The 26,077-nt window shown below is 32.9% G+C and overlaps 1 protein-coding gene across 8 annotated transcripts in view; it reads right to left on the bottom strand.

Moving 5' to 3' along the window:
• The window catches only part of Kcnt2 (potassium sodium-activated channel subfamily T member 2), a 361,454-nt gene that overhangs the window by 102,721 nt on the left and 232,656 nt on the right, over nucleotides 1-26,077 (bottom strand). For 6 of the 8 annotated variants that reach the window (XM_048809800.1, XM_048809801.1, XM_015491668.2 and 3 more), the window contains 2 exons: nucleotides 5,514-5,663; nucleotides 1,005-1,234 (listed from right to left, as the gene is read on the bottom strand). In XM_048809800.1, the coding sequence (XP_048665757.1) occupies nucleotides 1,005-1,234; nucleotides 5,514-5,663 (380 nt within the window). The remainder of the gene's footprint in view (nucleotides 1-1,004; nucleotides 1,235-5,513; nucleotides 5,664-26,077) is intronic. The other 2 variants (XM_048809804.1, XM_015491671.2) reach the window with 1 other exon arrangement.

Below are 26,077 nucleotides of genomic sequence, written 5' to 3'. Positions count from 1 at the left end.
AGAGGGAGAGGGAGAGGGAGAGGGAGAGGGAGAGGGAGAGAGAGAGAGAGAGAGAGAGAGAGACTGACTTTTGGTGAAAAAAATGAAGTTAGGTAATAAGGATGAATTAACCCATCTTGTTCAATCATCCCAGTTATAGAATGCCTATAAAAAACTTAAGTTAAGCAAAAAATATTATACTATAATAAATTTGAAATAATTATTATGTTTTTAGAGGACTATGCTTTTAAGAAAAATGTAGGTGAATGAATAAAGCATTTGGAAATATATGTACATGTATTCCATAAATAATGAAAATATATATAAAGGATATATAAGCTCTAGATTATGATTTCCAACCTATCTTAATGCCATTTATTAACCATTCACTCTCATGGTCATACTCTAGACCTTGTAATTATTACTCACTATACATATTTCAATTTCTTGAAATATTCTCAGAATTGAAAACATGGGACATCATGGGCTAAATAATGAAGACCTAAAGAAGAAATAAGAGACTGGGTCGACAGCATAGGTGGCACACTAGGATTCATTAAAAGGAAAGAGGCATTTTTCTTGTAACAAAAACTAAATACTTACAGGTTTTTAGGTGGTTTGGTGGCAAAAATATTAGGGAAATTCCTACATCATTGCTTTTTTTTCATGTATAATGATCAGAGTTAAATGGGAGATAGAAAGACAGTTTTGAGAAAAATGGAGACTATTAGAAATGCCCTCTGAAGAAAGTTGGATAGATAATTTAAAATAGAAATATAGTAGTCAGGTACTTATGGTACAATCAGAAATACAAATAAATTGTTAATTATATTTTAATAATATCTTACTTTTTTACTAAATTAACAGTATAGAAATTTTCTTCTGTATATGTAATTATACCTAGTTTACAATATTCCATACCTGTTTTAAATTTAGCTTTGAAATTAAATTTTAAAAATCAGAGTATATGTACAATTATTTTTTTTATAGAAACTAAGAGGAATTTGAAACTAGTTTGTACTTACCCATGCTGGCAATTATGCTATGTACAGGTAACCTGGAAGGTCCATGATAAAATGATCTTGGTACATTGCTATTTCTCTGCTGGTCTTGGTTCTTAAATGCTGAATTCTCTTCTTTGGTAATATTAATATAAAAACATATGTCTGTAGCATTCATAATGTAACGAGGACCTGGATTCAACAAAATGTTTTTATTGTCTTCCCTCCTAACACCAATCAAGCAGACACCAAACCTTAATTTGAAAAAAAAAATAAATAAAAATAAAAGAGTTTAAGAATTATAATTCAACAAGTCTTTTTTAATCTTACATATGTAAGAAAATTACTAAAATATTATAAACAGGAAAATATTAAAATTTCAAATCATAAAATGATGAAAGCTGAAGTAAACTGTAAAAGTGTAAGATGCACATTTTTATAGAAAAATATGTCATTATAAAATTGTTTAGTTGATTATGACTAATATATATATCATGTACATAGTAGAAGTTAATATAAAACATCAGAGTGAATATCATACGATAAACATGATGTTGTTCTATAATATAAGTACTATGGTCAAAAGTATAAACAAAAGAGTTTTAAAATTATTGGTGTAAGGAAAGAAAGAAATCTAGAAGACATTATATGAAAGTCCTTATTTTAGTACTATTTCTAATATATTTGATTAAATTTGAATTTTAGAAAGAAACATTTGCCTTTAATATATGTGCAGATTAACTGGGAAAAATAAAAATTTTGAATGTAATAGCCTGTTTTTTATATTTATTTTTTAGTTGTAGTTGACACAATACCTCTATTTTATTTATTTATTTTTTATGTGGTGCTGAGGATCAAACCCAGGGCCTCACATGTATGAGGCAAGCGCTTTACCACTGAGCCACAACCCCAGACCATAACAGACTATTTAAGCATTTTTTAAACATCTTTTTTCGGTTATGTTCCAATAGAAATTGTCCTGAATATTTTTATTTCAACATATGCTATAGTTGTATAAAATAAATCAAATTTTAAAATATTTTTATATAGAAGAATGTGTGTATATATATACACACACATTATGTACATGTGAATTATATGAGAAATGGGAATATGTTATATATTAATTAGTGGGATACGCTAGATATATTATAAATTCCTGAAGTATATCATAGTAATATATTTTAATATGGTTACTGTACTGTTTTCATGATATACATATCTTTGTATTTCTTCAGCAAATATTTTTCTCAGAAATAATAATAATAATATCCCGTGTTTAGATTGTAATGCATTTTTACTTCTTTTTTATCTTATTTCTCTGGCCAAAGCAAGTGGTATCATCATTTTTTTCAATTCTATAGTTTTTATGTATTAATATATCTGTGTTTGATTTTCTAATCAAAACTTGAAAACTCAGTTCTGTAAGAAATTTTATCTCATGTACTTGTGAACTCTTAATGGACTAAATTATTTTAAATGAGAGTTTAAAAAAGTTGTTTAGGTATTCCTCCTAAACTATAATTACTCTTGACAACATTAACATGTAGAGACCACACAGTAGCCAGAGTTCAAATGTTGCAATAAATGTCAAAAATTCCACAGTACTTGAAACTTATGAACACCAATATTCACTATATTTTTAGAAAACTATTTTTATTGCTATGAAAGTATTGTTTCCTTCTTACCAAAACCTCACAAGAAAAAAGAAAACCTATAGAACAATATCCTTGAGAAACAGAGATGCAAAAATCTTCAATAAACTACTTCCAAACCAAATTCAACAGCATCTTCATATCGTATGATGTGATCAAGTCAGTTTCAGTTCAATGATGAGAACATGGTTCAACATACACAAATTAATAAACAATAGAGTACAGAAAGAGAATCAAGGATAAAAATCATATTAACAACTTAATCGATAAAGGAAAAGCCTTTGATAAAAATTCAACATTCCATCTTGATAAAAGCCTTGAATATATTAGGAGTAGAAGGATCATATCTCAACATAATAGTCTAGCTATAAGGAAATGATAGCCAACATCATAATAAATAGGGAAATAGTAAAATCACTTCCTCTAAAATCAGGAACAAGACAAGGTTGTTCTGTCTCACCACTCTTACTGAATACAGTATTTGACATTTTAGCTAGAGCCAATAAGAGAGAAATAAAATGGATACAAATAGGAAAGGAGGAATTCAAATTAACTCTATCTGCAGATGACATGATTCTCTTTATAGAAACACTCAAAGACTCCATCAAAAGACTCTTAGAACTGATTTTAAAACCATCATTATTTAGCAGGGTTCAAATACAACTAAGATCAATAGCATTTCTATAGACCTATAGAGTTCACTGAGAAAGAAATCAGGAAAGCAATACAATTCACAATTCACACGAACCTGAAAATAAATTTTAACAATATCCAGGAATAAATTTAATGAAGGAGGTGAAAGACCTCTATGATGAAAATTATAAAACAAAGAAAAAAGAAACTAAAGAAAGCAATAGAAGATGGAAAGGCATCCCATGTGTGTGGCTTGAGAGAATCCAAACACTTTACAGATTCAGTATAATTCCCATCAAAATATTGATGATGTTCTTCACAGAACTAGATAAAATAATCCTAAAATTCATTTGAAATCACAAAAGTTTCCAAATAGCTAAAGTCATCCTGAGCAAAAAGTCAATGCTATAGGCATCACGATACTTAATTTCAAAATATACTACAGAACCATAATAACAAAAACGTTATCATATTAGCCTAAAAGCAAGAAAAAAGAATGATAGAATAGGATACAGGAAACAGAAATAAATCCAGAAAGAGACCTCTAACTAATTATCGACAAAGGAATCAATAACACACTGGAGAAAAGACAATCAAATAATACTGGAGAGACTGGATATTCACAGGTAGAAGTTTAAAAATATACTCTGTCTTTCACACTGTACGAAAATGAACTTAAGTTGGGCCAAAGATCTCAATCTAAGATATGAAAGTTTAAAACTTTAGGGGAAAACACTTTAAGATATGGTCATAGGCAACAATTTCCTGAATAGGGCTTCAATAGCTCAGGATATAAAATTGAGAGTTAACTTATGAGATTACATCAAATCAAAAAACTTCTGTAAAGCAAGATAATTCAGTCAAGACATTCTATAGAATGAGAAAAAAAAACCCTGCCAGTTATTCATCTTACAGAGGGTTAATATCAAGAATATACAAAGAACTCAAAAAACAAAACACAAAAGAACAATTAATCCAATCAAAAAGTGTGCAAATGAACTGAATAGGTGCTTCTCCAAAAACAGAAGCACAAATGACCAATAAATATATGAAAAAAAAAAATGCTCAACATCTTTAGTCAGTAGGAAAATGAAAATCAAAACTATTTTGGAAAGGGACCAGGGGTAGAAAGGAAAGGAGGCAATGGAAGTACTGAGGACTGAAATGGAACAAATTATATTCCATAAAAGTATGATTATGTTAAAATGAAACTTACTATGGAATATAACTAAAATGCACTTATGAAACATTAAAAAAATACGACACTGACATTGGATCTCATACCAGTCAGAGTGGCTATTATCAAAAATACTAAAAATAACCAATTCTGGCAAGGACATGTCGAAAAGGAACTCTTTTTTTTTTTTTTTTAATATTTTATTGTGGGTTGTTCAAAACATTACAAATTTCTTGACATATCATATTCGACACTTTGATTCAAGTGGGTTATGAACTCCCACCTTCACCCCATACACAGATTGCAGAATCACATCAGTTACACATCCATTGANAAAATGAAACTGAACCCCTTTCTCTCGCCATGCACGAAAAGGAACTCTTACACTCTGTTGGTGAACATAGAAATTAGTAAACCTACTATGGAAAACAGAATACAAATTACTTAAGAAAGTAAAAATAGAACTACCATATAATCCAGCTATAGCAGGCCTGAAAATTTATCTAAAGAAACTGAAGTCAGCATGCAAAAGAGATAAATGTATACCTGCATTTATTATGTCACTATTCACAATAGCCAAAATATGAAATCAGCCTAAGTGCTAATAATCAGATGAATAGATAAAGAAAATATGGTATATGTATGTGCAATGGCATACTACTGAGCCATAAAAGATAATGAAATCATGTCATTTGCAGGATGAAATAAGAGAGCATTATCTTAAGCATAATAAGCCAGACAAAAAAGACAAGTTATGCATGTTTTCTGTAACATTTGGAAAGTTAATAAATAAGTAGATAGACAAATAAATAAATATGACCCAGAAGTAGAAGTGGAAATGGACTATAAAAAGGGAGCAGGGAGAGGACCGAAGGCCAGAGAGGATAGAGGGGAGGGTAAACATGATCAAAGCATCACATATGCAGGTATGCACGTATGGAATTGTCACAGTGAGACCCATCAATTTGTACAATTAATATGCATTAATAAACGTAAGTAATTTTTAAAAAATAGTACTATTCCTTGATTGATGGATATTTAAGTTCCACTCTGGAAGCAAAAACATACTTTTTGTGTGCATGGAAAGAGGCATATGTAAAACTCTTTCCTTCGTATTCAGCAAAAAATGTACTTTCTTCCAAAACAATGTGGTAAACTTCATTCCCAGAGCATCTACCGTACATCTTCTGCCACTGTTCTGGCGATTGCTGGCCTTCTCTGCAACACAAACACACACACATACACACACACAAAGAGAAAAACAATGAATGTGGTTAAAAAAAAAAACAGTTGTTGCTATACAACTGTTTCCCAACTGGAAGAGCTGGCAAGCACAATGAAAAGAGGTACTGTGAGGTTGCCTGGCCTCTAAGTGATGACATTACACAGGCTAGTCTCTCCAAAAAAAATCTGCAATTGGCACTATACATTCATATGCTTGAGAAATGATAGGTTTCTAGAAAGTGAGAGTTTTACAAGAGGCAGTTAATAAAAGCATTTACTCAGACCATAAATCAGTAAGACATAGCATTAGACTTTTAGTGTTTATGAATATGCTGTCATGTACATTCCAACTATAATGTTTGTTTAATTGTCTCATAAAGTGGCTAATTTTATTCCACAATACTTGCTTGGCTCTTGCAGGTATTGATTTTGCTTTCTATTTAAAATTAAAATTTTCAGTTTATCAATTAATTTTATTGAAAACATACTTAGAATAATCTCTGTCTATAATATTGCAATGGCTTTCTTCCAATTTTATAGCAGTCAAGAATGTGATAAAAGAAAGAAGAGTCTCTACAGTGGATTCAATGTTTTTGTCTCCCTCAAAACACATGTAATGAAACATTAAATGTAGATGGCATCTGGAGTTGGATTCTTCGGGAGGTAACAGGATTTTAAGAGTGTGCCCCTGGTCAATGGGATTAGTGCCATCATTGGTTCCAAAGAACTAATTAGCCATCTTTCACTATGTGAGAATACAAAAAGAAGTCGGAAGTGTACAGTTCAGAAGAGAGTCCTTATCAGAACCTGACTGCATTATTACAGGACATCAGACTTCTATGCTCTAGAACTATGAGAAATAAATTTCTTTTGTTTATAAACCATCCAGCCTCTGATAATATTTAATAGCAGCCTGAATGGCTAAGTCATTCTCTGAAAAAGATTCCAGAAGTGTTTTTTAAAATAAATTTATCACAAAAATACAATCTGTTTTGTTCTAGGTTGTTTTACATTGGACTACCTCAGTGGCTTTAGAAATTTTTTTAAAAATAGTACATTTCCTTGATTGATGGATACTTAAAAATTCAATGTATGACAAATTTATAATAAATATACAAGTAGGACCTTTCCCCCATTTTTAATACCAATTTACTCTTACTGAATAAAGATTATGAACTCTACCAGCACAAGTAAGGGCACATCAAGCAGCAAAATATAAATATCAAAAAAATCAAAATATTCCATCACAATCTGTATAGGTTCTTAATGGATGGAAGCAGATACGTAATACAATATTTAGAATTTAAAAAGTTACTTGAAGTTCAGAATACTGTCTAAATGATTATTAGGGAAAGACTTATCAACCACTTCAAACTGTCAATCAATTAAAAGTATATATATTCAAGGTATGTTTCACTTGTGTTTAATTTCTTAGGAGTCAGAAGTGTGGGCCCTGGAATCTATTTGATTGATTTGTATTTAACTTTGCAAGCTTCAGTGAGCTATTTAACTTCTTAATGATTCTTTATCTCTTTAGTGAAAATGTGTCAGCCTTATTTTGTTACATAAAATAACACCAAAAAATCACTTAGGAGGTATTAAGATCATAAAAATCACTGTGTAAGTGTTAGCTGCCATATTCTCCTCATTTCTCAATTTTGGAATCACTTTAGACATAGCTAGTCAACCTAATAAACAATATTGCACTTAAAACTTCTACATAGTTTTCCACAATGTTACTAGTATTTAGAAACATGAAAAAAAAAAAAAAAAACAAGAAGTCACTTTTTACTATTGCTTTTATATAGCTAACTACTACTTCCTAAGAATGATTAGCCCTGGTGGAGAAACTTTCCCTTTGGCAAACAAAAATAAAATTGTCTTGTTGTGTATCACAGTGCAATTGGCAAGATAGTTCTTGGCAAAGATAAAAACCCATCTTATGGTCTGTAAATGTAAGAGAAGGTGTTGGTAATTCATGAGGATTTGTTTGAGATCCAAAAGGCAGCAAGGGGTCAACTAATTACAATGTAAGGGCACTTATTAAAAGCTATTCAAGACAATCATAAATCTAATTCCAGAGGCTGAAATGGGAACACCACATGGCAACTTGACAGAACAGAAAGGATAGGAGTCTGACAAGAACAAATCAGATGAATTTCTTAAATCTCTCACTTTGTTGTCTTACTGTTTTGCATAGATGCTTTTCACTAAGCAATACTAGTTTCTTAAAGATTTCTTATATATAACTTTCAGCTCCTTGGAAATATGCAAACTTTTTCTCTTTTAAGCTAAGATTATTTGTTTGAAAAATGTTCTACTCTAGCAATTCCATGTAACACTGAAGACTGTGTTCATTTTCTATTCATGAATTTCTACATAAAACATTTATTGAGTGATTGTGAAGTGCCAAAAAAGATTTTAGATTCAAATTATATAGCAGTTAAAAAGTGCAAAAATCCTGTCTCTCATGGATTTGCTAGCGGGGGAACACTAACAATAAATGAAAGAAATCAGTACATTGTTTTACGTGTCGGAAGTGATAATCATTGGGGAGAAAGAAAAATAAAAGCAAAGCAGGAACTTTAGAGGGAAGTTTAATGATGTTTTCAACCAAGTTAGTTTCTGGGTGCATTTTGAAGTTGAAGCTGAAGGAATTTTTGTTAGAAGAAAAAACATATAACAACCTTAAGTACCTTTATCCATAATCTATAAATAGATAAACAAAAATTCATATAATAAATAGTGAAAATGCAAATAGTGCTTACAAAACATCATGAATAAATCTTAAGTCTAAAAATATTAAGTATGAAGTGTCTACATTTTCACCAATGTGTTAGCTATGTTCTAGAGAAGAGAGAAGTCAATTCAGAATGTTAAGTATGTGAACATTTGTAATGATATTCTTATATCTTTTCAATTTTGAAATATTTTATGATAAATAAAAAATAAAAACTGTCAAAAAAGAAGAAAGCAGGACTGGTAGTGGTGATTTAAGCTTTTTATATGTCTATTTTTCAGAGTCACCTTATAATTTTCAAGGCAGTATTATATGCTCTGTCATACAAAGCCCTCTACCACTTGCAAATATTTTAGGAGAAAATTTTATTTAGGTAGAAAGTAATAATTTTTCTCTCTTCCTATGATTATGACTACTCTATCAAATTTCACTTTTCCACGAATCTAGAGTAATTAAATTTACTGAATAATCTATTTTTAATTAACTGACTTAAAATAACTTCTTTATCAAACACTGAATTCCTTAGTATATATGCCTCTATTGGGACTTTCTGGGCTGTCAAATTGATTTGCCTCTGTTCTTTTACTAATGTGACACTAATTTAATTATTTTAACTATAAAATATTAAAAATATATTCATATATATATATATATATATATGTATGGTATTTCCATATCATAATAATTCTTTAAAATCTCCTTGCTAGTCTGGTTTTTCCATTTGTGCATATGAACTTAAAATAAGCTCATTTACTTCAAAAGTAATGTTAGTTCCATGATTATTTGGATGGTCTTAACTTCATAAATCTGAGTGAAATTGACATCTCCAAGATATGAACACATATCTTAGTTAATTTGCATGTTGATTGCTATTTCTGCCATAGCCTGTCATCCAGTGCCAATCCTCAGCAAAATATAAGTACCAGATCTTCTGAGCCCCATTGCTTATTTTGTTCTGTGGGATGTCCAGTGACCAGAACATTTTCTAGAACACAGCAAATGTTCGGAAATATTTGTTTAATGGAAGAATTTAATCCTCCTGGAAATCTATGAGATACAGATGCTCCTAGACTTATGATGGGGTTATGTCCCAATAGACATCTTGTAAGTGGAAATACTATCAAGTCAAAAATGCATGTCAGACATCTTACCTACAAAAACATCATAGCTTAGCAACAGAATAAGTACACTGTAGAGTACTAGCTGTTTTTCCTGATCATGAGGCTTTCTGGGAATTGTGTTTCTGGGGCACTGCCCAGCATCCTGAAACAGTGTCCAGAGATCACATATCAAAAGTATAGGGAAAGACTGACATTCAAAATGTGAAGTTGATTTCTACTGAATGCATATTTCTTTCACACCATCAGAAAGCTGAAAGTCCTAAGTTGAAACACTATAAGTCAAGACTGCTTGTATATTCTATTATTATTCCCATTTCAAAGATAAAGTAACTGGGGATTAATGGCTTCAATGACCTTGCCAGAAAAGGTAGATCAAAAAACTCAACTCAGTTACTCTGGCTAAACTATCTAAACTTTGTTCAAAAGCTTCAGTTCTGAGTAGTCCAATATTTTTTCAGGCTACTAAGAAATTAGAAATCAACTTTTTTTTCTAACTTTTTTTAAGTAATGGAGGACATTTTAGGTCCTGTAGATTTTCAAAATACCTTCATTTATTCAATTTACCATTCTACCATAATTTGCCATTTAAAAAATTGCTTTTTTGTATCTTGATAGATTTAATTCAAAATTTGTTTTTGAATAAAGGAAATAATTGCATAAATGAATAGGAAATATATTGTCAAAGTTCTTACACAGAGAATCCTTTAATTTATTTTTTTTTTAAGCATCTGAAGCAGGGGTAACACAGAGGCCATAGCTGTTATCCTGGTATCCCAAAAGGCAAGGTGTTCTGCCTTTTTGGTATGTCCTAGGATTCCTTTGTCCTCCTGTCTTTTCCCCCTTATCTTTCTCCTTCCTGCAGTTAGTGACTAGGCCCAGGAATACTCAATGGGAGGGCCAAAAGGTGAGAAACAGTTGGGCTAAAGGGGGAATGGCAGGATGGAGTAGCCAAAAACACATTAACAACCTTATAGCTCCCTGTAGGGAGGGTAAATTCCTGGGACAGGTTACCTTGGCAACAGGTTAGAGCAGGAGCAGGTTCTTGATAAGGGTGGTGGAAGGGCTCTGAAGGAATTGACATTTCAGTCCCTCAGGGGACAGTATCCAACTTCCCAGACTCACTTAAAATTGGCCTCCTTGATCCAACCTGACTCAATTTACCTATCTACACTGACTGCCTGTCTAATCCTGCTTCATTCCCCCCTCTAATTTTAGGAACTTCTTACTACTATAAGGAGAAGGGGCAATGATTGTTCTGTCTGCTTCAAAGCTGAGAGGGGGCAACATAAGGAGGAGAAAGCAGCTTTGGAGTTCCTTTTAGAAGTCAGGTTGGATATTCTACCACCCAGGTGTCTCTTGGACTCACCAATTTGCCTATCTCTTTCTATTATCAATTCTTAAACTTTTAAATCACTCCTAACTTATTTTCTTGCCTCCAAAACTCATTTTTACAAATGCATTTATGTTGGAGAAAGAAAGATGAGAAGATAAAGGTGTCCAAACATAAAAATGATAATATTTGAGGAGATGGAAAATTTCAAAACCTTACATCACTTGATGTTACTTTCCTATTGAAAATGCTTAAAAGGCTTCCTCTGATATACAAGGTTAAACAGTTTTATCATCTTTCCAAAGCCCTCCTGAATTACTCTATGACTGTCTTTGAGGTTTCACCAACTACTATCATCTTTCTCTTACATGCTCCAGCCAAGCACAGTATTAACAAAATACTGTCATATATCCAGGTTTTGGTCATGGTGCTGTTCCTGCTCTCTCCTATCGCCTACTCCTTCCTTGACCCTAAGCTTAATCACTCTTCCTCAGTTTTTCAGTAGTGTACTTATCTTTTCATAACACTGTAACACTGAATTGTATTAATTAATCCTTAATCTCTTGCTTACTGTGAAATAAGCTCCATTAAGAAAAGGATCATGTCTTGTTTACCACTTTTTCCCCAGATGTGCCATCCCTTCTGACACAGAGTAAGTGTTTAATAAATGTTTTGTTAAATGAACAAAGAATAAGCTAACATTGTTCTCTAAGCTCAATTACTAATGTGCTGCTTTTCCAATTATATATTTCCTTTCTCAAGCAAAATAAATTCTTTTTAAGGTCTAACAAATTACTTAACTTATGATGAATTTGCTGTTAGAATTAAGAAAAAGAATTCAACGAGTTTCATAATTCTTAATGGACATGAAATGCACTTAATGCCATATGAATTGAATTTTATAATTAAGTAAAAATAGCAACAATAGAAACACAAAGCTTTAAGGAGCAAAAATGACAAAATAGAATGCTTAATTAAAATTATGAAAAGCCATCTAATGAAGATTTGTAATGGGTTTATACCAAATGAACATTTAGGGAAAATGTCCTGTATTTACTTACTACACTTAACCTCAAAGAGTACTTCAACTTATAAAACAGCATAATCTTGTTTCCTTTGCGCACTTTAAGACTGCTCTACTATATCAACTAAAAACTGAATCATAAAATATATTTCCTAGTCAGGTTTATGTTCACTTTTATTTTCAAATAATTGCCAGCTACAGTTGTTGTAAAATCGTTAGTAGAAAAATAAAGAAAAAAGAACAGAAATATAAAAGTGAAATATTCTATTGAGAAAATAGAGCATAGGCAGTGTTTGATATTTGAAGGAAACCCGTAGGTCTCTATTCCCTAGAATAAAAGCATGTGCAGAATTCAGGTACCCAGTACCTTAGTCATGAGAATATTGGGAAAACTGATGGGGGCGTCTAGAAGGAAAGAAGTTTTATCTGTTATCCTCTGCATTTTAACCCTAAACCGAAATGTCTTAGTGGGAATAAAAAAAAAAAAAAAAAACTGGAAAGAAGTAAATTGTAAGAAAATTGATTAGGAAAAAGGAGAAAAAATGTCTAGTGAAGTAAATTGCAAACTCCTTTCAGGACAGTGGCCTTGAGCCATGGAATTTCAAGTCTCCCAGGCTCATTTCTTTGAAATCATGTTCAAGTTCCATTCAAATTAAACCCCAAACCTCCCAGTTTGTAGCTCCAATCTTACAAATGCAGGCTTGATTTTCTTGGGCTGTTCCTGTACTGTGGATTAGTTAACTAACTGGCCATCGATATATTCTATGAGAAAGTTTACCAAACCCTGGCAATCTTGCAGAGATGTGAAAATACTTACAGGGGGCAAGATAATATACTATCAGTGGTAACCACTCTTTCAGCTTACTTGCTATTGGGACACACCATGATTATTAGTTTCCTACGTCTCTTCACTTTGTGGAATGTACAGGAAAGAAGAAATTTAGCTCAAACTTTTTTAAGTTATCAGCTGTGTTTTGGGATACACATGATGTGAATTTAGCTGCTGGACAGCTTTCTCTGCTTCTGACATGCCACCTCTGCCTTTCCTTTCCACATGTTCCAATAGAGAACTACCCAAGCAGCTATGTAACTAGCAAAGAGACACTAGCTCCCATATCCAGCAGATATTCTATTCCACAGGAGTAATAAGTAGATCACTAGCACCTCAGTTCACCAGGCTGAGGAAAGCACTTGCCCTCCTCTGTTGGCCACTCTTTCTGATCATCTTTTTATAGAAGGGTAGGAAGATCAGAAAACAAAATGAGATACTTTATTCTTCTTTGTCGTCATTTATGAGTTGTAATCACCAAATCTGGGACAATATGAAAGTCCCTCTCAACATAGTAAGTATTCATTTTTAAAAAGTAGTTGTTCTATTCTGTTTATCATTCCCAAGTTAGAGATATTATTTGTTCCAGCCAACTTTTGGATTGTGTATAAATCAATTCTGACAACTGATTTTTCTTTTAAACACAAGCTGCACATTTCTCATTAATCCATAATTATACCTCCAAGGCAAAAGGGTATTTATTGCCAGAGAGCAAATTAACTCACATTCCAATCTTGCACTTCAATATGATCAACCAAGCGGAAAAAGGGCTTTTAGCTACAGAGTACTTGGGTCTGCTCTCTGCAAAAATGCATTTTAGTATAGACCTTTGAATTCAATACAAGACCCTTACATATTTTTGTTTTAAACGTTTTTCCAATTTGAACTTTCCCAAAGAGAGAAATAAAGGAATTAACTGGAATTTCCTGTTACAGATATGATATGTTGAAGCCATATAATATTGTATACTCTGTTCCTCTATCAGGGATATACTGAATTATTCTGCTCAGTGATGTGATTTGTATTTTTAAAAAACAGTATAAAACTTCATTCTATGGACAACTTATGTTTTTCAAGCTAGATGTTTTTGTGAAATTCACATTAATAAATGTTAGACAGTAAAATTGATTGTTCCTTCTATGTTTTCTTTACAAATATAAAGAATTCTGTCACACTAATGGTAAATAAAGAGCCACTTTAATGTTTTCAAGCACTTAATGTTTACAAGCCTGTAAGCTGCACAATGTAATCATTAATGGGAATCCACCTCTTTCACAATATTATACGTGCTGTTTTAAACGCCTCTGGATTCTAATTGCTCAGGTTACTTTTCTAGTACATTTTGTTCTCTTCAGTCCTAACTATAGTAGTTCAAGACATGATAAATAATCAGTTTCAGATTCATCAAAATTGACATGGATTGTCATAAAACTTGCTATTATATACTCATTTTTGCTATCAAGTGAAATTATTTTCATATCAGTGGAAAAAAAAGAGATATATTTGATATAAAATTCATTTTTTAGTAAGTACTAAAATACATATAAGTGTGAAAAATTTGGACTTAGGAAAAGGATGCCATTTAAATTTTATTTGAAGAAAGAAAGTGACATAAAAAATCTTTTTTATTGACAGTACAGACTGTCTTTATTAATTATAATTTATGGGGTACAGGGTGCACAAAAGCTTCCAAAACAAGTAAGGTTACAAAATAAACAGTTATCATAACTTCATGGGAACACTTATTCCTCCTAGTCTGCAGATAAAATGGACTCTACAGATGTAGGGTTATCTTTCTAAAAAGGAAAATACTGGAGAACTCTAGATAGAAGTAATATAACCCAAGATTCACATATCTCAGTCTACTAGGAAACTGCTTATGCCTTTCTGCTCTTGAATAGCAGAAAATTCCCAACTTTATGTTATCAGACATCAAAACAGAAACCTGAGTTCTAAGATTAAAATTGCACCTACAATATAGAAGTTGATAATCAATTTTCTACCACTAGGTGGAACTGGAAACCTGTTTGCCATTCTAAGGATAAGGAATACTGCTGTTGCAAGTGGAAAGAATAGAGAAATGCTATATAGTTTTCAAAAATTACTGAGAGTGAACATAGGCAATGAACACCCTTTGAAAGAGAGCTACTTCAATAAGAAATGAAAAAAGAGCTTAAAAGTTAGATTTGAAAGGTGGATTGCACAATGAAGGTGGCCAAAATTCACTGACCTTGAAATTGATTTCTCCTTCAGTAACTTCAATAGGGGTTTTGGTAGAGCTCCTTTAATTCCTATTAAGTATTGCCAAAAATAATCTTAAAGCTTTGCTAAGAGTTTTTATCTACTTTTTATACTGCCAGGTGAAAAAAAGAAATTAACTCGTCATAATGAAACAGCACTTTCAGCTCTTTAGTTCCATTATTAAGTCATATCTCACTGATTTTAGACTATTCCATTTTAGCATTAATAAAAATTTATAGCCAGAATGTATCTTCTCTCTGGCTCTCAGAGCACAGCCCACCTTCTTGCTTACTAAATGCCATATGCTTAGCTTCTGTTCAAGTGCTTCCTGCCCTGTGCATTGACATTACATCACTATACCAGTCCCTTCAGTTTAGAACATGAAAAATGCGCCAGAAGAGTTACAGTCCAAAATATAAATGCATAAGGATATAGGAGTTTGGGAAGCTCTTATTGTTGCTATTTATGTTTTATTATTTGCCTTTCTTTGCTCTTTTAAAACTAATTAGATCTCAGGAGATTTTGCTATACTTTGCTGTAGTCATTTGATTTATTTTCAAAGTACAAAATCTCATACCACCACAACTAAAATATAGTTTTACTAATAAAATAAATTAGGGGAAACTTGGAATACTTTCCAAATCCATATGTAAGCCATGTTGAAAATTGTGTGCTGCCCTGCAAAATCACAAACTCAATCAAGAGTCTCTTCATGAGTCTTGGTCTGATTTCTCAAACTCTTTACATACCTTATACTGTATGAATGCATGTGATTATTGTTTATGGAATGTATGAATGAATGAATGACCAAACCATAACATTATGTTAACACTTAATTAAATATTTTTTAGCATTTTACCTCATTCATAGTGTAAAGCTTAACCAAAAAATTAAAAACACATCCTTCCAAATCCTGAGCTTAATTGAAGGACTTTTAAGGTGTCTCCTATTCATATTCTTAAATTTTATTATCCTACCATTGAACTGTATCTATCGATCTCTTTCTATGAAATATGAAAGAATCATCTCAGAATGGATTTGCCCAAGGCAGCTCATATAATCATACAGCTATTTTAAATTCTCTTCTGCAGTGCACTTGAACTTTTATATGTGCAGAGTAAGTATAGTAAGGTAAAAAGAGAGCCATGTCAGATGTTTATACTTGTGGTTAGCCGGTTGTTAACATATCCACTGAGTGGCAGATTCAAAAACAAAACAAATCCTCAAAAGATAATAATGTGCATGCCATGTAGGTAGCCAAATCAAACCAATCTACCAGCAGAAACTGACTCACAAGTAATTAGTTTGTAAATTAAGATCTATGAGTTACTTTTTAATATAACATACTTAACCAACTCTAGACACAGACTCAATTTTCAATTTTGTAAGCTTAGGAATAGATACACAATTCCTTTCCAAATCTTATCTCAACTTTTACTCCCAAATTAATTACTATAGTTATTTTTACATTGTTTAAGTTGAATTACTGGTAGTTTGCTTACTAGCTATAAATAAGTCTATGCCTTTCAATTAAAAGTAGAAAACTTGTGAGCAGTGATTACATTATCATGACTACTACAATGGAATTCACTGCAGAGTAAAATGGAATGCTATAAATATATGACCTTAACTACCAGTTCCCTGAGCTGCACCGGAGAGAATGTTCAAATAATTTTTCATTTGTTTTATCACAGATTTTGGTTTTCTTGCAGTTTGTTGTTGCCCACCACCCCCCGCCCCGACCTCATTTTGGAAAGGGAAATGTACATCTTGCTCTACATGTTACTTTTGATTTATTCCAGTCTCCTGTTGAGACTCCATGCCTGACTTTTCTAATTTGGACCAACCCCTTCTCAATGGTAACTTTTAGGAATCATTGCTCCTAGCTGTGGTGCTGATATGTGACCTGGTTTCTATCAATTAGACACAAATGTAGGAATTTATTTTGGGAGTGAGCTAAATGAGGAAACAAGGCAGGGAGCACCAGATTTGTTTCAGCAGATGTTTCAGAGGAAGAAGGGTTTTGGGGTTTGAAGAGGCCCAAACTCCTTTTTCTAATGAGCTGTTTGTTGCAGCTTTGGGAATTGTTTCAACAAGTTCAGCCTAGACAGAGGCTAGCTTTCTTGTTCTCCCAATGACTCTGTGGGCCATCCATAACTTTTTATGAATGTTTGTTCTTAAAACTAGCAAAATGCATAGACTTGTCTGCACTATAAGAACTCTAACCAACACGGACATTTTTCCCCCCTTTCTCTAACTTTGAAGAAACTTTTCTTCATCATCAATCCTTTGTAATTTGGTAATGCTATGTCTCTATCTAATGAATGTTTCATTTATTATGACCTCACAGACAGGAGACCCTGTCAGGTTAAAGATTTCAATTTCCCTTCTCGCCTTAGAATTTCACACACACCCCACTTCCTTCCACTTTTCTTTCTGGAACTTCCACTCTATCTGGTATTATCACTGCTGGATGAATCTCCTGGGCTTCTAATCCTTTTCCTTATATATTCTATCTCTACATTTTTATGTGAAATTCTCAACTATAAGATTACGTTTCAACACTTTTATTAATTTTTTTAAATTTCATCACTTTGTAATTTCAGTAAGCCTTTCCTTATATTTCTCCACCATGACTCTCTTTTTATTTTTTAATCTAACAATAATAATTATGCTAATTTTGAGCTATTTTTGTTTGTGGGTTTATTTGGTAAGGCCCCTTTTATTCCCTCAAAATTTAGAAAATGCAGTTGTTCTACAAACATATAAACAGAAATTGTAGTTAATTTTGTACAAATTAAAAAACAAATGAATTGAATATATCTATAGCCTTTTGTCCTTTTAACAACCACAACAATCCTTCTATAACTCCTTCAATATTTTCTAAAGCTATTACCTATATGTCTCTACTTTTGAAATATATCTCTTTTAATGTATTTTTGTCCTCATTTACTGAAATTCTCTTGATTTCCAAAATATATATTTGCTTCTCCTTCCAAATGATAGAGTCTTTACTTTCTAAAGAAACTGTTTACTAGTGAATATAAAAGACCAAATCTTCCCTATGAAACCCAAACAATTCCATTATAACTAGAAGTAGTAGCTTTCCTTTGAATTGGATATATTCCCCTTATTTCATTCTGCATGATGACTTTTAGCAATTAACAAGAGTCACATGTACAAATTCAGACAACAAGATATAGGAATATTAAATGGATCCTGTTCTTCCTTAATATAATTTGTTAAATGGCAGGTTTCACCTTAGAGTAAGTGGGAAGGGATTGGTCTGTTTAGTATGGGGCTTCCCATCTGATTACAGAGGGTTGAACTTTAACTCCAAATTATCTGCTAGTGTATACTTCATTTTTAAAAATTTCTGTTACAAAAAATTTAATTTTTTTCCAGTAATAAATTCTTGACTAGATATAAATATCAGGAAGTGGTACCGTAGATAATGGAGCAGTGAAAACTCCTTGTTCTGCATTCAGAATTTTAATTAATCCTTGCTCTCTTTTTGTAGAAATCTTGCACCCCAGAGTCCTAGTGGAGGCTGGTGTTTGTCCTAGTGTATCATCTCCTAAGCATATTCTGGGATAGGGGTTTTGCCAGAAATTTTTTATTTACTTTTCACCTCTCAGAAATTCATTGAAATCTCCCATGGCTTTCACTTATTTTTCACTGATGAAAGCTTATGATTCTTTATTTCTTTGTGATTATTTCAATGGAGTCTCATGAGGGAAAGCAGATATATGTATGTGGGTCATAAAATACTTTGAATTACAAGCTTCAAAGAATCCTCTTTAGTGTAGTTTTTACTTCCTTTAACTCTTAATTGAATATCTACATTATGGAAAGAACTACAGAATGAATAAAATGTACAACACACATTTTCTACCTTAAATTAAATTACAATACAAATACAATTACAAAAAAAAAATAAATACATGAAATATAACAATACATACCCTGGTAGAATCTAATAAAATTCTATGCAAGTTCCTATAAGGAAGAAATCACATTAAATTGGGGAGTTTAAAAAAATGTTCATGAAGAGCTAGATTTTTTGACTTAACAAAATCTTCTAAGAAAGTAGAAGAAATGAATTCAAGGCAGAGAGAACCACATTTTAAAAAGAAGTCGAAGGCGGAAACTACGAAGTATATTTAGGATCATGTTATTTGGAGAACATGCTATATATAAGAGAATCACAGGAGATAAGGATACAAAAATAAGTTAGTACTACAGCATTGTGAGCCTTAAAAAAATAAAACGGAAGTATTTAGATCTAATTTGATAGTGAGTGCTGAGCTATTAAAGGCTGTCCTAGCAGAAGACTGCCAGGCCAGAGCAGTAAACAGATTACTCAAAATGTGCTTAATAGAAAACCCTTCTACCTGAACCTTTCTGGTAGAAGGGTTTTCCATTAAGTGAGCTTAGGAAAATATTTCTTAGGTAGTCACACTGATTTTTAAGAAACACATAATAAAATTCATTTCTATGCAGAATTTCAGACAATGTTAGCTTATATAAAAGAAAAATAAGAGTAAATTGAAGACAGGTACCATTCATTTCCTCTCTTATAACTACCTTCATTCAGGTCTCCATCTTGTAGTACTTTTTTGATTTGTTTGTGGTTTTGATTTTTTTGCCATGGAAGAAATGGAGAAAGACCACCAGGAATGTTGGGACAATATCATTTCTTTTAATGTCCCTGATAAAAGAAGCAGGCATCTATAGAATCAGCTGAAGTGTTTACATGGTGAAATCAAGAACAATTTGTAGAATAAGGTATCCTAGTAGAACCCATGGTATCTCCAGCTCCACAGTGTTATATGGACTGAATTGGGTTCACCTGTGATTCTTATGTGGAAACTCTAACCCTCAGCACCTCAGAATGTGACTGCATTTGGAGATACAGCCTATAAAGAAATAGGTAAGCCAAAATTGGATTATCAAAGTGAACCTTGATCAAATCTGACATGTATCCTCATAAATGGCGGAAATTTGGCCACACAAAAGACATCAGGGGATGTGGGTGTATAGAGAAAGCACCATGTGAAGACACAGCAAGAATTCAACCATCCACAAGCCAAGGAGAAGGTCTCAGGAGAAACCTAACACTCATCTAGGACTGCTAACTTCCAGAACTGTAAGAAAATAAATTTCCGTTGATTAAGCTTCCCAATTAGTGGTATTATTGTCTGATATATGTAACACACTAATACTATGGCCAAAAAAATCCATGAAATTCAGAGAAGAGTAAGGTGAGGTAAAAAAGTTTTAGAAGGACAAGTGTGAACAATTGTGTAGTTTCTTTCTCTTTTCTTTTTCTTTTTTTGGCAGTACTGGGGATTGAATCTGGGGCCTCGCACATAATAGGCAAGTGCTTTGCCACTGAATGTTTACTAGTGATTACTCAGCAATTGTGTAGATTATTGACGCAGTGAAAGTCACACCACTTGGTAAAAGAGATGGAAAGGCATGGAGTGGAAATATGAAAAAGGCCTTTTCATGTTATTTAGGAATCTGAGCAGCAGGAAGTTCCAAAGTTCCTTCCCAAGATATAGCTTGCTGAACAGCAGCCTAGGTTTAGGTATGAAGCAGGATAAAGAAGCAATTGATGCAGACAAATGACAGTCACTATAGAACCCACCCCCTACATACACACACCAATATACACACACAGAGAAGAACATGATGAATCTGTCATAGAAGGTGTCTATATTTCCCTGGGTCCATTACTAGGCTAATATATGAGCCCCAAGATTCATCTTATGGAGCTCAAGGAGACACAGGATGATGTAAATGAACAGCCTGTCGGGGGTGACTAAGAGGCTGATGGATCTCACTAGGTTCATTCAAAAGAAAGCTCTGATGATTCCCGTCAGAACAACCAGTGCAGATGGTGGGTATAAGGCTCACTTGGAAGCTGGCTACAGAAGACATCAGCTGTTGTAACCAGTTGAGTAGCTTACAGCTATTCTCTCTCTCTAAGAAGTACATGAGAACATAAGGAAGCAGGGAGCCATTATGCAGCCAGACACATCCTTTGATAAAGGATATCTGTCCACCTTGATGCTTTCAGAAGGTCATGAGTATAGGACACTAGGGGTGGGAAGATGATGTGGGGTTTGGAAAAGCCTGTTAATAATTTTAAATATGATGCAAACCACTGAAAAGCACACAAAAATCTATTAATGGAGTCAGAGGTTCAGATTTTTAAAAGTTATATCAAACAGAGTTCATGTTTTATACACCAAGTGACAATTACTGACCTAGAGCTATCAAACATATTAAAACTTTAAATTGTGTGTGTCTGTGTTTCACTCTAAGGAGAAATCAAAGTGCCTCTCGTCTTCGCTGGTACTCTATTTTATCCACCTACAGAAGGAGGGTGACTGAACTAGATTTGCCAGATTACAAAATATAGTCCTCTGTCACAGTTTTTGAGTGTGAAACTTCCAAGGGAGCTAAAGATAGCTCATTTGAGCATGCTCTCCCACCCGTTTTTTTCTTTTCCTTTCTGGCAGTCAGGGTGGTAATTATAATCCCTATTACTTTTGAGAAACTTTCCCTTCCACCCACATGACAGCTGATTCCCTGGGCCCTCTGTGACGAGCTCAGGACTAAAGGCAGAGAAAAATCTCCCTCTTTTTCTCTCTGTACCTCCTTCCTTCCTTCCCTCCCTAGTGATTTTTCTTGGTCCTTTTTCTGGTGCTGGTAGACACTGGGTTTTCCTTTTCTTTCATCACAATGTTTAAAACCAGAGACTCTGTGAGTGTTAGGTTATAATAGCAAGGGCGTACTCATGGCTAATTTCATCTGAAGTCACTGACCTACCAATCTGGAAAGCACTAGGGGCTTCTGCGAAGTGCAGCCCAGATCCGTCAAGTGCCGACTGAGATGTGGGTTCCAGGCTGTGGTTTAGCACAGTGACCTGTTGCCTTTGTTTTACCTTGGTCTTTGGTTTCTCTGAACACATATTTCTAAACTATTTTCCTTTTACATAATATTGTGTCTTCCAGTCACAATACTATCTAAAAGGATTTAAAACTTCCTCAAATTAAGCTGAGTAAAATGTTGAAAAGCAAAATTGTAAACTCCCCTTGCTCATCTTTTGCTCCCTTGATGTTGAAGAGCATCAATCATATTATAGAAGCATCTGATATAGTTGCACCTGATGTTTCCTTATGAATAGAAAGGTCAGCAGGAACACAAAAGAAGCTACCCGGTGTCTTTTGTGTATCATGGGAAGGGTAACGTGAGTGACATGTCTTTTATTTACAATACTTGCCTTGATTCCTTGTTTGAGGTGGTATTTGTCAGGTTTCTCTCCTATAAAGTTAGAAAATTTGCCTTCATAGTTAATAAATATCTTGGAAAATTATGTCAAGGTCACACAATTATTCTGGCTTTCCTTAAACCTCCACCCACTAATATTAGTACACACTGGGGGAATCCCAATAATTACCATAGCGTTTGCTTAATTTTTTTTTCTTCTTCATTTTTTAAATTTGGAATTCGTCAGTAAAAAAGAGTTATCCCTATTCTACCCTTTATTTGTTATGTTGTTTACCACAATGGAATTCTGGATATTTATTTTATTTTATGGGTTGAAATCTAATATTCTCATTACTTGTTTTGTAGCTCAAATTATTCCATTTTAGCCCATTAGGAACTCCTTTAGCTTGGTTCTTGTGTCAATTTGGCAAGATCCACACTATTCTGAGAAATTCCTTGTTTTTATGAATTGTGCTGCTATAAACATTGATGTGGCTGTGTCTTTGTAGTATGGTGTTTTTAAGTCCTTTGGAAACTATGGAACCAATCTAGATGCCCTTCAGTATATGAATGGATTAAAAAATGTGGCATATATACACAATGGAATATTACTCAGCAATAAAAGAGAATGAAATCATGGCATTTGCAGGTAAATGGATAGAGCTGGAGAAGATAATGCTAAGTGAAGTTAGCCAATCCCCAAAAAACAAATGCCGAATGTTTTCTCTGATATAAGGTGACTGACTTATAGTGGGGTAGGGAGGGGAACATGGGAGGAACAGAGGAACTCTAAGTAGGGCAGAGGGGTGGGAGGGAAAGGGAGGAGGGTATGGAGTTAGCAATGATGGTGGAATGTGATGGACATCATTATCCAAAATACATGCATGAAGACATGAATTGGTGTGAACATACTTTATATACAAACAGCAAAATGAAACATTGTGCTCTATATGTGTAATAAGAATTATAATGCATTCCACTGTCATGTATTAAAAAAGAAAATCAATTAAAAAGAAAAAAAAAAGAAATTAATTGTTTTTTGGAACTATGAGATTTTCCAGCCTACTCTTATATTTTGCTTGCACCAGTCTTGCAATCCACAAACTCTCCAAAGAGCCCTGCTTCCTTTTATTGGACACTGATATTTAGTCATCAATTTCTGATCATTAAGTGTGTTCCTTGTTAGTGGGATGTCATTGTTTCTAGGCTTCCTCAGAAACACAGCAGGGAATTTCATGTAATATATTATACCAGATGCACACAGATACAGGACTATATTAATGTTTCTATTTTGTTATATGCATTAAAATTATAGGTTTATACTGTCTACAGTCTTATCCACAAAACTGTCAAAGTTTGGAGGAGGCTAAGAGATAAATAACTGAATAAAGTACAGGTTGTTGGATAAGATTCTGAAACAGAAAATATATATTAATAGAGAAACCTTAGAAATTCAAATAAGATCAACAACTTAGTCAAAGGCATTACACCAATGTTAAGTCTTCTTTTGTTAATTGCACTATGATTATAAAAGGTAACAATATTAGTAGCTATAAGGAAAGGGTATATTGCAACTATCTGTATTGTTCTTGTAACTTTCTTTTATAAGTCTAATTCAAATAAAATGTTAAAAAATAAAGACAGAGTTTAGCACAGTATTTCCCAATCTTCCTTGAGTTTTTATTTTCCAGGACAAGTATCAACACCCACCCCAAATTGTTAATTCTACCATGGAACACAAATTTGGCAATTGTATGAAATAACAGAACCATAACTTATATACCACACACAAAAAATTAATTATGCTGCATTTGGCTTAATGTGTCTTTACTGTGCTTGCAGATTTTGCAAAACCATTATGCAATCTTTGGTAAAATAATTATTTGAGAAAGCCTAAAATTCACTTTAGTTTAAGTACTCAGGACAGAAAGTTGAACAGAATCATTTCTTTAACTTTATAAATGCTTTACATTCAGTTAGAAGTATAGTAAAAGTTTTAAAACTAAAGAAAAACCCATGAATTTCTCATTTTTTCTTCCATTTTTAATATACTAATTACTTTGAAAACAATGAATGGAATTTAATAGTTACTGTTATTCATTAAATTTCTTTTTGCAAAGAACATTGCAGAAATACCCAAATCTGCTGTTTGATCCCATTGATGAAAATAACATACTCGCCCAGTAAGTTAATGAAGGGCTTCTTTTGAAATAACCACCCCTGAGAAACATATTTACAAAATTACAACTTCTTAAAATTGCTTCTGGTAAAATATCAGAGCCACTTTGCTTACCTTTACTTTAGTATATATTTGTGAAATGTAACATTGTTTCCCTATCTTTTTATTCATCGAAAATACCTAAAATATATATTAGTATTGAATAGCAGCTTATTAGTATTTGAAACATTCTTTTGTTTTTGATCTTATAAATCAAAATAAAAAATTTTCAGCAAACAATTTACTAATGACTTATCATTCTCTTAATATATTAATTGCTTACATTTATACAAGTTTACCACTAATCTGTTACCTATTTTCAAAATTTCAACTAATGTTTTATCATTTAAGTTCCTTTAAATAACTTGTATTTTCTTACATTCTTATTGTAATTCATGTTCTCCACACATACGTTCGAAAGGTTGCTCTAAGCATATCTTTTAAGAATTTTATAGGTCCTATAACTCAACTTGAGAATAAAAAGCTCCAATTAGGCAGGTACATAAGACATCTTTTTCAAAACATATTTAATCCTAATACCTGTAATATTAAGTCAGTGCCTTAAAGACTGGCCATGGTGAAAATATACACCATTACCATTATTACTTGGGAACATTCAGATATCTACATTCTCATTAAAGTCATTGTTCAAAGAACAGCCAATGAATTAGCTAACATTTACTTTCATATGATCATAATAATTGCCATACTTTGGTTAAGACCATAACTATTCTCATTTAGATGTAATATACCCATGAGTGAGACATAGGATTTTTTTTCACTCATCATAAATCAACATCCGGGTCTGGGTTTCCCAGTTTGTTTTTAAAGCATCTCTTCTGCCTCCTTCCAAATTCTCAAATTTGACAACAAATTGGACAACTGGTTTTGATGCATATTAGAGATTCATAAAGCCAATGACAGAATTAAAGACCACCTACTATGTTGAGGCATGGCTACATCATCCTCAGGAAATCTCTCACTTGACTTCATCCAGTTTTGTGACTTAAATTTGTTATTCCTATGCTGATGGGAGCCAAATTTATGTCTTTATTTATATCTTCAGTGTAGACTTTCCCTTTACTTCCAGCCTATATACTGTTCAAAATTGGAGGAGTGTAATGAAATATCTTAAATTTAATTCATCCAAGATAAAAAGAAAAATGTTCACTGTGGTCATCTGTATTATGGTATTTTATTTTGGTTGCTCAGTTCAAAAATATGCCATTCTCCTACATCCTTTTCTTTTTGCTCTGCTTCCTATATTCAATAAGTCAACAAAGGTGGAAATTACTGTTAAAAATACATCTAAAATCATCGCCTGACATGTTGCTTCCTTTCGCATCTCAACTTTTACTATCTGTCTCTTCTCTATTCTATTACAGCTACACTGAACTTCTTCCTGCTCCTCAAATTAACAGATGTGCTTTCCTGCATCTCAAGAGTTTTGCTTTACTTCTACCTGGAAGAATCATATGACAGTTACCTACAAGGTCACTACTTTAATTTGGTCAAGCCATTGATCAAATATACCTGAGGAGTTCAAATATGACTAGATCATTTAAATGGGACCTACTGTCATATTCTTAAACTCCACCATTTCATTTCTTTATTTTCCCTATAG

This window comes from Marmota marmota, unplaced genomic scaffold, assembly GCF_001458135.2.
Source record: "Marmota marmota marmota unplaced genomic scaffold, marMar, whole genome shotgun sequence".
NCBI classification, from domain to species: Eukaryota; Metazoa; Chordata; class Mammalia; order Rodentia; family Sciuridae; genus Marmota; species Marmota marmota.
The sequence above is the reverse complement of the archived record's forward strand: the minus strand, read 5'-3'. Positions and strand labels throughout refer to the sequence as shown.